General features: G+C 42.2%; 1 protein-coding gene across 1 annotated transcript in view; it reads left to right on the top strand.

Annotated features, from left to right (window-relative positions):
- LOC149470394 (fibrocystin-L-like) overlaps positions 1–12,877 on the top strand; it is a 209,947-nt gene that overhangs the window by 76,145 nt on the left and 120,925 nt on the right. The window contains exons 21-25 of the mRNA XM_089664463.1: positions 1,015–1,142; positions 5,332–5,486; positions 7,282–7,439; positions 9,833–9,977; positions 12,680–12,837. Coding sequence (XP_089520589.1) covers positions 1,015–1,142; positions 5,332–5,486; positions 7,282–7,439; positions 9,833–9,977; positions 12,680–12,837 — 744 coding nt within the window. The remainder of the gene's footprint in view (positions 1–1,014; positions 1,143–5,331; positions 5,487–7,281; positions 7,440–9,832; positions 9,978–12,679; positions 12,838–12,877) is intronic.

The raw sequence follows: 12,877 nt of genomic DNA, 5'->3' as shown, positions 1-12,877 counted from the left end.
GTGCTGCGTATGTCTATGAACACACACTGCCTGGTTCATGAACGTGCCTGCACAACTGTTCCCATAGCTCAAGGCTTGCTAAACGGGCACTTGGAACAAGAGGGAGTGGATAGCGCAGGTGGGGGACCACCATAGAAGAGGAAAGGACTGCTTTGTGCAATACTGTTGCACAGAACAGGTAAGTATAAACTTTTTTTTCATTTTAATCCATTCTTTGTTACATCTTAGTGCCATTGAGCTCTTGCAACTTCTTTACAGTCATTATCTGCCTACATGCACTCCAGTGATGGGCATAAACCGATAAATTCACTGAAGCCGGCATTAGTTTATTACAGCATTACTTCATTATGTGTGGTTAGTCCCATTCAGTGCTATGCCTACCCTGAAGGTGCCACCTACCAGCTTCCTGGCAGACCTGCTATGGGGAAAGGAACAAATGGTGTTCCATGAATGGAAAACCCCATCAAATGGTCACTGTACTTTCTTGGTTAGGTGTAGGCTTTGGTACTCCCACAAGGACATAAATGATTTTTCTCCACAATACAAAATTCTTTCTCACTTTTACCTGTCTGGGCTCTGCCCCCCCCCCTATTTTATACCTGCTACTAGGAAGGCAATGAAGACCCCTCGAGGGAAAAGCTAGAAGGTACCCTTAACCCAACATTAGATAAGATATACTGGTGCACAAATCCTTATAGCTCATACACAGATTTTTTAGTCTTAACCCAACATGGACACCAAAAGGGATCCTGCAGACAAGTGATGTTTCTGGAAGAGACCGGCAGCAGATGGTAGAGGTATAGATATGCCTTGCAGCAGCATTCATGGGTGAGCTGTAGAGATTAGAGTTCTGTTAGTGGAAGAACAGACAAGTATTGTTTGCAGCAGTCCAGGTAAAGTGATGCACAGATTTAGTAACAGGTGTATTGTTGAAATGGCAGAACCTGTAAATGCTCTGGGAGCAAGCAGTAAAGGAGATGGCTAATAAAAGCTTTTTTTGTGTCTTACCTTCAGCTTTGCCTTGCTTACAAGGGTGATGTCTTAAATCAAATTGCTATGTCTTTTCAATATGAGAACGATAGCTCCCCTGGAACAGTTTCCACCAAAACTGATCAATTCACCTACCAAATGGCTCAGGGCAGGTATGTTTTTATTTCTTTATTTAATAGCATGCGAAGCAGTTGCTTGTGTACTGTGATTAAAGCATATTGTACAACAGCCATACCACATGAGCCCAGTGGTTACAGAGTGTAAACTTATCACCACCTGTTCTGTCATGGTGCTTGCTTGGTAAGGCTGGCCATACAATTTTTTCATTCAATCAGCAGATTGACAGAAAAGAAAATGATTCCCCCATTCACACATTTGATATGGATGGGGTAATCCCTCCAACTAAGCTCTAGTATTCTGACTGCAGAAAGACTTTCCCGCTGTCACAATACACTTATCAGCATTGCCAGTTATAGCTGGTCGCACTGATTGAGAGAACATTTTCCAGCTAGCTGCTTGTACACAAATCAATTTGTGTACAACCAGCATGCCCAAACTTGGATCAAAACTCAGAAGGTCCCTGCTGAACCAGCCAAAGTTTGATCCTTGAATGACCAGCTAAAGTGAAGTCGCTCACATCAGAAACTAAAACACATTAATAATTATTTATTAATTTTGTAACACCCCCTAGGTATTATCTTCACTGCAACATATTACAAACAAGTTTCCTTTATGTGTTCTAAGGCACATTTAAAAAACTGATTGAAAGTAGTTCTATCTATGCTCTGATAGAATGACATTTAATTTGCTGACACATTGCATATCATGAACAGTTGCAATGTATTTTTTTCATCATCCTGTATACATGTACTCTTTCTGTCATCGACTGCACATCATTGCTCTGAAACAGCTTCGTGAGAGTGACAACAGTGTTTGTTGGCATTATTAGTATTATTATTTTACAGGATTTATATAGCGCCAACAGTTTGCTCAGCGCTTTACAATATAACGGGAGACAATACAGCAACAATACAGTTCAATACAAGAGGGTTAGGAGGGCCCTGCTGCTTGGAGCTTACAATCTATGAAGGAGGGGCTAGTGGTACAAAAGGTAATAACTGTGGGGGATGGACTGGTATGAGGAGTAGAAGATTCCATTATTAGCTGAGGGTAGGATAGGCTTCCCTGAAGAGAGAGGTTTTCAGAGATCGCCTAAAAGTGAGCATAGTAGGCGATAGTCTGATAGATCCAGAGGATGGGAGAAGCTCTGGAAAAGTCCTGGAGACAAGCATGGAAGGAGGAGACAAGGGAGCTAGAGAGCAGCAGGTCGTGCGAGGAGGGGAGAGTACGGTTTGGGTGATATTTGGAGGCATAGCCACTTGCGGTCCTCAGCAGAGCTGCAACACTGAAGCACAACTGCAAGACAGTTGACACCCATAACAAGAATAGACTGAACAAGGACATTTATGACAGAATTACTGCCTAGGAGAGTACTTGAGCTTAGACTTTCCTTAAACCTCAAGAGAGTTATTGTGACTCTTTCTTGGAGGTCACACTGCGAGACTCAGATCTACCTAAAGTGGTCTCCACCATTTATACTAAACTGTAGACTCATGGGCCTGCAACACCTAAGAGCATGGAAAACTGGAGGAATAAAGCAATGAGATTGCATGATGAAGATACGAAAGATATGTGGCTGTTTTCCATTCCAACACACTTAAAATACTGTAGCTGCTGACTTTTAATATAGGGATTCTTACCTGTCCAGGGATGCAGCTCTGTCCTCACACGGAACAGTTGTTCATTGGTCTTCGGGTCCAGGCCATGTTTACTAACGAAAGCCAGCTGTGAGTCCTAGTGAGGCACACTGAGCTTTTTGAATAGTCCTGCAGCTTTCTGGAACCTGGATAGGCTCTCAACTATTGACTTATTACTAGATTATGGGACTCTAGCCCCATCTGGTCTGTTAGCCTGCTGCCTGTGAGACACAGCTAGCTGAAAGAGATAGATCAGTTCTTTAATACTGATGTGGTGATATAGTCTAAGGGGGAGACTGTGAAATCATATGGTGTGGTTCAGGGGCGGACTGACAACTCGTGGGGCCCCCGGGCAATAGGGGATCATGGGGCCCCTGTGTCCTTGCCAAAACTCAAAAAAGCCTATGAAAAAGGTACCAGGGGCATCTCATGGGGATCCCTACTGACCCCCGGCCCTCGGGCAGTGCCCGAGTTTCCAAATGGTCAGTCCGCCGCTGGTGTAGTTCCCCTTCTTAACTGGCTAGCAGATGAGAGAGACACCTGCATGTTCTAGAGGGATCTTTATTTCTTGCAACAAGCACAAATAGACCAAGAATTACATGATAGATTCAGACTTTAACCTGCTCACCTGAGGTTCCCTTGGCACTGGATATTCCCTTGTTGGTAACAACATCTGAGTCTATACTGCATTAAACACTTAAAACCCCCTGGTCATTTTACACTTTCAATAATATATGTATATATATACAGTGAGTAACAGAAGTATTTGAACTCCCTGCGATTTTGCAAGTTCTCCCACTTAGAAATCATGGAGGGGTCTGAAATTCACATTGTAGGTGCATTCCCACTCTGAAAGACAGAATTTAAAAATAAAAATTCAGGAAATCACATTGTATGATTTTTAAAGAATTTATTTGTCTTGAACTGCTGAACATAAGTATTTGAACACCTGAGAAAATCAGTGTTAATATTTGGTACAGAAGCCTTTGTTTGCAATTGGAGGTCAAACGTTTCCTGTAGTCCTTGACCAGGTTTGCACACACTGCAACAGGGATTTTGGCCCACTCCTCCACACAGATCTCCTCTAGATCTGTCAGATTTTGGGGCTGTCGCTGAGCAACATGGAGTTTCAGCTCCCTCCAAAGATGTTCTATTGGATTTAGGTCTGTAGACTGGCTAGGCCACTCCAGATCCTTGATATGCTTCTTACGGAGCCACTCCTTGGTTATCCTGACTGTGTGCTTCGGGTCGTTGTCATGATGGAAGACCCAGCCACGACCCATCTTCAATGCTCTGACTGAGGGAAGGAGGTTGTTGCTCAAAATCTCAAAATGAATGGCCCCATTCATCCTCTCCTTAATACAGTACAGTCATCCTGTCCCCTTCGCAGAAAAGCACCCCCAAAGCATGATGTTACCATCCCCATGCTTCACAGTAGGGATGGTGTTCTTGGGATGCAACTCATCCTTCTTTTTCCTCCAAACACGACGAGTGAAGTTTAGACCAAAAAGTTCTACTTTGGTCTCATCTGACCACATGATTTTCTCCCATGCCTCCTCTGGATCATCCAGATGGTCATTGGCAAATGTCAGACGGGCCTGGACATGTGATGACTTGAGCAGGGGAACCTTCCGTGCAATGCATGATTTAAAATCATGACGGCGTAGTGTTCTACCGACAGTGACCTTTGAAACTGTGGTCAAAGTTCTGGGCTGATTCCTCACCTTTTTTATCATCAGTGATACCCCATGAGGTAAGATCTTGCATGGAGCCCCAGTCCGAGGGAGACTGACGGTCGTCTTTAGTCTCTTCCATTTTCTAACAATTGCTCCAACAGTTGATCTATTTTCACCAAGCTGCTTGGCAATTGCCCCGTAGCCCTTTCCAGCCTTGTGGAGGTCCACAATTTTGTCTCTGGTGTCTTTTGACAGCTTTTTGGTCTTGCCCATGGTAGTAGTTGGCATCTGACTGACTGGGGTGGACCGGTGTCTTTAAAGAGCTCAGACAGGTGCTACTAAGTTAGATTAATGAGTGGAGTAGAGGTGGACTTTTGAAAGGCACAGTAACAGGTCTTTGAGAGCCAGAATTTTTGTTGTTTCTTAGGTGTTCAAATACTTATGTTCAGCAGTGCAAGACAAATACATTCTTTAAAAATCATACAATGTGATTTCCTGAATTTTTATTTTTAATTCTGTCTCTAAGAGTGGGAATGCACCTACAATGTGAATTTCAGACCCCTCCATAATTTCTAAGTGGGAGAACTTGCAAAATCGCAGGGTGTTCAAATACTTCTGTTCCTCACTATATATATTTATTTAGTCTTCAGTGTGCATTCAACTCTTATTTTGAAATTGTAAACTTGACAACTTTCAGTTAACTAGAAAAAAAAACCTTAATACAATATACAGATATTTTTACATCAGTTTTCTAACAAAAGTTTAAAGAGGGGAATATACTGATACAATATATTTTGTAGTGCAATGCCTGCTTTCACCCTGCATGGGATAAGCAGGTTGGCTACATATAAATATGCTCTTCTTTGAATGTTTGGCCTTTGAAAATTTGAAAGTGTCCTCTTTTTCAGCTGGACATACACATGCATCGATTTGTTGGACCTTATAGAATCAAAGTACTCTGGAAAAAACTTCAACCTTCTTAATATTAGCTTAGTGGCAAACCAAGATTTCTATGTTGATGTTTTGTACATTGGAAAAGAGGTGACGACAAGCGATGTCCCAGGTAAATCCCTTTCCTCTTTCCTTTGTGCTTTCTTAAGTAAAAAATTTTGAAGCAATATTCTATAATTTCTGATTTAAAATGTAATAATCAAGCCAGCAATTAGTGTAAACTAACTATTTTTTATCTTTGTTTTAACTTCCTTGGGGTATAACAGAGCAACAGCAAGATTAAAGTTTTGGACAGAGTGGAAAGGGATTAGAAAGTTTGTCAGTTTTTATTGCTGTCTGTGTTCCCATTAGGGAGAGTCACCCTCTCTGTTTGTTCTGTCTACCATTCTTGTCCCAAGAAAAGTAGTAGGGAAATATTTTGATGGGGACACTAGTTCTGGTGACCTGGGGGTCCCCAAGCAGTTTTCCTTAAGAAAAAAAAAAATTTGCTACTTTAAGTCTCACACAGGGTCTTCTCTGCTGTCCAGGAAAATGTGGAATCCCCCACACACACCACTATTGCCCAGGCAAACTGTAAGGTCAACTTTGAAACATATTATCACAGAACTTTGCATCCTCTATGTATTCCCAGAATGTGTAAGAAGGAACATTGTTGGCCTGAATTGTTCTGAGGAAATCGCCAGCAGGTATCTTAACCTCCTATCCAAACTTACAGTCCATCATGGCCTTGGTAATGCATGGGAAACTCTACTTACGGAGTTCTGGGACAATAGTAAAGGCCCAAAGGACATTTGAACACTATCCAACCCTATTAAAAACACACAGAATTGTTTTGGTTAGAGCTGTTCTTAGATATAATTATAAATGCTTTTAAGCCTACCCAAAAGGGAAAATTAGTTCTCAATAAATGCAATTAATTCTACCTAATTTTAATGGGCCATACATCTTAAAATGCTATTTCAGTTTTATAGCAGGGTCGGACTGACAACTTATGGGGCCCCTGGGCAATAGGGGATCATGGGGCCCCTGTGTCCTTGCCCACACCCAAAAAAGCCTATGAAAAAGCCAATGAAAGGTACCAGGAGCATCTCATGGGGCCCCCTACTGACCCCGGGCCCTCAGGCAGTGCCCGAGTGCTCGAATGGTCAGTCTGCCCCTGGACCCTGGAGAGTTAAACTACCCGACAGTTTGCTTGAATACCTTAGGCTCTTATTGGGTGGTTTCTACTGAGTGCAAATTAAAGATACAGATATAAGTACTTCAGATTGCCACACAGGATTACACTGTGTGTAACCCCAGATATGGCATAAGTTGTAAGAGGTCTTTTTGGAGGGGGCTGTATGTATTCTGGATAACACTGGGGGAACTGGCAACAGTGAGATAAAATGCAGATAGTTTAAAAGGTCAGTTGTGTCAGTGGAAATTTATCTAAAAAACAGAAATTTCTGATTGCTCACGGAACCCCTAGCAACATGTGGAGGAACCTTAGTTGAGAAACCTTGGCGTAGATAATAGGCAATTATGTAAACTGGCAATATGGCCTTCTGTTGGTGGCCATGACAGTTCATTCATTTCTTTTGCATCAATAGCAGGCCTACTTTTGCATTGGTAGCAGCACCTTGGGAAAGAGGGCTTTGCTTCTTAGCATGCAATATTTATAAAATAGAACTCATGCGTGCAATATTTTAAGATTATCTACACTACAGAGAGGAGCTCAGACATGAACAGTGTCCCTTAGGACATACCATTATTTTCTTGAAATCATACTGGGGTTATGTAAGGTGTTCAGGTTAGATACAAATGTCAAGATAGGCAGCACCTATGTTGCTTTCATGACAGGTTCCTTTACACTTGCTCTTATACCATAACATTGCTGTTTATCTCTTTCTCTCCTGTATGTGACACAGTTCCCAGGTGGAGACCAGCTTTATCAAAGGATGGGATTGTGGTCAGTAAAATTAATGTGACCAGCACATTTAATACATCTGTAACCCAGCATACTATAACCGTAACACCATACAACTGCGGCTACAATTTTCCACTCTTTGCTGTAGGATTTGCTGAGGTACGTTCATAAAAAAAGAAATACAAATACTGTATATACTTGATTTTGAGATACAGTTGATCCATAAATAACGGCATGTGGTCAATTAGCACCTCACATTGCTATGTTTTTATGTCAGACTGCTGCCAAAGAACCATTTTAAGGTCCAGTTTCAGATTCCACAATTTTCTGTGTGGTCTCTCATTTAAAAGTGTTATTGGGTGGGCAACCCACAAGAGGATCACTGCAAATAATCTTATGGATCATCCAGAGCAGTGGTTCCATACCTCAGTCCTGAATTATCCCCAACAGGTCATGTTTTCAGGATTTACTTCACCTTTCAGAGGTTTCTTTTTTTTTAAAATCAATATCAATGGCCTGGTATTGGACAGTTATTTTATCTAAGGGACATTCCCAAAACATTACCTGTTGTGAGTACATAGGTATTGAGGTTAGGAACCACTGTTGTGAGGAAGGTGCAAAACCCATCTCAGGGTTCTATTTATTTTCCCCCAATTTTGGGTGGTGGAGTGCGAAACTAGGTAAGCTTTCTTCAGGTTCCCCAAAAAATCAGATCTTACTGCAGAAGGTATATACTGTAACTAATAGTAATAGTAACTTTTAATGTAAAAATATGTAAATGCACTTAAAAACATGGTAAAGGAGGAAGCATGTTGTGGGTTATACTGTGTTCACATGGCCCTCTGAAGCTCAGGATTGCTGGGGAAGCCCAGCTGGTTTTGGATGGAAAGAACGCTACAGCTCTGCTGACTCTGTGCCCAAGGAGGAAAAGCCACCGCTATCAGTGCCTACACATCTCCTAGATGACATCACACGCTGGGGGTGGTGAGATGCCTGTGCAGAGAGACACACTTTTCTGGGTGACTTCCCCTTTCATCAATCTTAGAAGACTCAGAAGTCTCAAGAGACTGAGGAAAGTGGAATTCCCCCAGAAACGTGCATCTCCCTGTACCAGCATCTTGGCACCCCTAGCATGTGACATCATTCAAGGGGTGTGTAGGCATCCTCCTTGGGCATGGAACCATCAGAGCTACCGTAGAACTGCAGCATGCTCTCTGTCTAGTCAGGCCTGGCTTCTCCAGCACTCCTGATCCTCAGGATGGACCTGTGGTGACATTGGCTGCCAGTATACCACACTACATGCTGTCTGCTTTACCATGTTTGTGAGTGTATTTATGTATTGTTTAATTAATCTATAGTTGCATATACTTAGTGCAATATGATCATTTTGCACAGGAATTCTCTCTTTTTGTTTCTTTTCAATGCATGATCCCAGAGCTCCCACCTCTGGTCATCTGGCAGTATTGGATCTTTACACCTTACAAGAGATTCTGGTTTCATTGGTTTACCCCTGAACCCTTAGTTCATTAGCAGGGCTTCAATATAGTTCATTTATGGCAATTTATTTTATTTGCAATAGGAAGCACTATTAGAGGCCTCATTGACTATAGGAATAGTAGCATCAAACTGGAACTAGGGTTGAGCGCCTGTTTTATCTTTTCCAAATAAATCAGATGGCTGCTCTAGAAGCAACTCTGTATTGCTCACAGGAGCCCCAACGAGTTTCCTGGGAGACTCAGCATTTATAAAATGCACCAAGCTGAAGGGATCTGTCCGGATATAAATTCATATTTGTCACAATAACAATAGTCTATCAAGAGATGCCATCCAGAGCAGTGTGCCCAAGCTGACAGGGAGGGGAACTGTTAGTAAACAAACAGTCCTCCTCCCTGATGCTCGGTAATCACCGGGCATCGGCGGGTAATCACTGGCCGGGACCTGGTGACTGACAGCCCATACCCGGAAATGCAAAATCACATATATATAACATATATATATATATATATATATATATATATATGTGATTTTTGCGCACCCCTGCCGCCCTGTAGCAGTATATCTGCTATAGGGCGGCGGGAAAGCAGCTAATCCTGCATTTTAACGCTTAATAAACTATATTTTAAAGCTCACTAGATAAAGTTTCCAAATTATTTTTTATAAGTTGCAATCAAGATATTTACTACTGTTTTAGTGACGTCTGTAAACATTTTGAAAATCACTTCACTTTGTCCCATGACAAGAGGAATACAGATAGCAATGATGATTCTCACCCTTCCCTTATCATTCCAATAACATATTGAAATAAGCATTGAGGATGTGCAATGTACAGCAGCCCACAGCAGCTAATCGTAGTTTAAGAGATTTCACATTACCTTTTCACTTTGTACAGTATATTTGATATTATCTTCATTAAGCCAGTAAGATTTAACATATAAATCAGCAATTCATATGGACATGTATTTAGTATCAAAAGATGGTTTGTCTATAAAATTAAAAAAAAAAAAAAGAAACAGAATGATTTGTCTCTGTTCTTCAATCTCACATATTAATAGGTCGTTCAGAAAAGCACGGATTCAGCCATCTATCAAGCATCAACCTGGACTGAAGGGACATCAATAAGAATCAACAGAACCCAAACAGCTTCTCCACCTGTTGGAGGCACATTCAGTATTGTGGGTTATGGGAAGGAGGTTCCAGGTACTGCCACTCATATTCATCTTCATTATTCTAGAAAAATAATGCATTGAGCTTTCTGAAACTCCATTCTAACAAAACATCACATTTTTCCTGTTTAAGCAGAGCTCCAGGTAAACAGTTAAATACAACAATGAAATGCATATAAGGAATCTGTTTTACCTTCTGTCCATTCAGTCCTCAGATTCACACAGCTCTGTCACACAAGGCAGGAGGCCTGACTTAATAGGTTATGTCCCTCCCCCAGACTGTGAGTGGACAGTGAAAAAGAGAAGCAGAAGACTGGACTGATTTCATCTGAGTTTAACTAAGCTCAGCTCTCTGTCCCTTTGCTCTCTCCTGCTATGAAGACTGCAGCACAACTGATTGTCTCTTCTCTCAGTCTGAGCTCTGCTGTACAGAAGACTGAAAGAAGCTAATATCAGGTCCAGTGGCAGACTGGCAACTCATGGGGCCCCTGGGCAATAGGGGTTCATGGGGCTCCTGTGTCCTTGCCCAAACTCAAAAAAAGCCTATGAAAAAGGTACCAGGGGCACCTCATGTTGCCCCCTACTGACCCCGGGCCCTCGGGCAGTGCCCGAGTTTCCAAATGGTCAGTCCGCCCCTGATCAGGTCACATTTAGATACTTATATTGCTTGGATTTAAAAATATATTTTATGACATATAATTTAATACAGAGCTGCATTAACTTGTGTCTTCTACACAGAATATCTGCCTGGAGTTTAGCATTAAAGTGGTTGGAAACTTTGTTTTTTAATGTTATCTACAGGAAGGGGCGGACTGACCATTTGGAAACTCGGGCACTGCCCGAGGGCCCGGGGTCAGTAGGGGGCCCCATGAGATGTTCCTGGTACCTTTTTCATAGGCTTTTTTGAGTTTGGGCAAGGGCACAGGGGCCCCATGATCCCCTATTGCCCGGGGGCCCCATGAGTTGTCAGTCCGCCCCTGCCTACAGGTAAGTTTTATAATAAAGCTTACCTGTAGGTAAAATGAATATCTCCTAAATGTGTACCATTTAGGAAATATTCTCTCTTCATTTAATCTGACGCATGCGCCCTGAAGGAAATGGCATACCTGTGTCGTTCCTTCAGAGCTGTGGCCCGGGACTCCTGCATGCATGCACAGGAGTGTTGTCGTCACAGCCTGGCCTGTCAGGAGGCCGGAGCTCGCAGACCCGGAAGGAAGACAGGTGAAGATGGAAGCCTCTACAGCGGTGACAGCTCGCCACTGGATGACTTCGTTTTAAGGTAAGTTTTACAAGATGTGCTAGTATGTGATGCATGCTGGCACATTATGACAATACCTTGCAGGGGACTTTTTTTTTCTTGTCTACAGTTTGCTACCATTTTAAAGTAGTTGTAAACCTCAAACATAAAAAACGAACAAAACATATCCCTCTATAGTGTGTACTTGTCTCAATTCAGTGTCATTTCTGTCTGCTGCCTTGTTCCTCTGCTATCAGCATGAGTCACTACTCATATGTTTTCCTGACATCAAGAGAAAAATGGTGACATGGGAGGGCACAGCCTGTGATTGACAGCTTCAGCTCTATTCCTGTGTGCTGTGTGAAGGAGGTGTGTTCCTTCCCTCCAATCGGCTCTCAGAGCTCTCTTTGCTGATGTAACTTCAGCTCCAGCTGCTTTTCAGAGCTCAGAGATCCTAGCTGAATTCTGCACTTTGAATGGATGTAGGGGAAAGACTGCTAAACAGGTACAACTTATGTAGGAGGATTTGTTTCATCTCTGCGTATCACCTGAGGATAATCACTTCATGGGTACATGTAAGGGTTTACAACCACTTTAAGAAAACTTGGCCTGCCAAGTGACATTACTGTGAATGCAGATAATGATGATGTTATCATGTTGTGTCTTTCAACATTGCGTTCATCAACTGGCTTCCGTTTTCTGTTTCTGCACATGGGGGCCTCCAGTGACTTGGATCCCAGTAGGCCCCCTCATGAATAGCCTTTATATCTTACATTCTGCCAGAGCCAATGCAGCGTTTCTACTTATCATGTTAAACAAGCAAAGAAAAGTGTATTTCCCAGATCATTTACCAGCAAAAAAAAACAAAAACAAAGCATACTGTCTAACAGTTTGCATACTATATACAGTACGTCATGGAGACTCTCTCAGACTAGAGATAAGTGGGCAATAGATTGATCATTTTTTGGATCATCAAAAAAAAAGAACCAATTCCCCCATCCGCACATTCAAAGTGGATAGCGGCATCCTCCCTGCTGTGCTATTGTATTTTGACAGCAAGGACACACTGAGCCGATTGGCAGCATGCGCTATCAAGGGGAAGTTTTCCAACATGCTTGTTTGAGAGAAGCTGATCATGAGATCAACTTCTCTCTACCAGGAACGGCCATAAATGGGTCAAATTTTGTCTAGTCCTTGCTGAATTGGATGATTTGTGATCAATCTATGGCCAGCTTTAGGACCACACAATACAGAGGCAGAGTGGCTTTCCCATAATTTGCAGTGTAATTAAAACCACTGTTTTTAATGCAAATTGTTACGCAGTGCAATTTTTTTTTTTTCTTTTTGCTGGCTAGCTAGGAAACACATTTGTGTTTTACTTGCTGTGCAAAGCCCTTCCATGCGCACCTTGCTCTAAAAGTTAGACATTGGGGCAGTTGCCATTTTTATTTACTTACATTGGCAGATGGACACTTTACACATATTTGGTTGCATTGTAGGTCTTCCTGTAGACATATCATCGACTGGTCTAAAGTCTGCCCTAGAAGCTATTCCAGAAAATGGTCAGGTTACTGTTTCACAACTATATAGCAGCTGCAGAGGATACGCCTGGCAGATAAATTTTGTGACAGCTACAGGCGATCAGCCTCTTATACAGGTAAGAATCTTTGTATGTAAAAGATGGTTACATCCTGTCT

Source organism: Staurois parvus, unplaced genomic scaffold (genome assembly GCF_062004578.1).
Source record: "Staurois parvus isolate SC_StPar_1 unplaced genomic scaffold, SC_StPar_1.0 ptg000047l, whole genome shotgun sequence".
Lineage (NCBI taxonomy): Eukaryota > Metazoa > Chordata > Amphibia > Anura > Ranidae > Staurois > Staurois parvus.
This window is presented reverse-complemented; position numbering and strand designations above follow the sequence as displayed.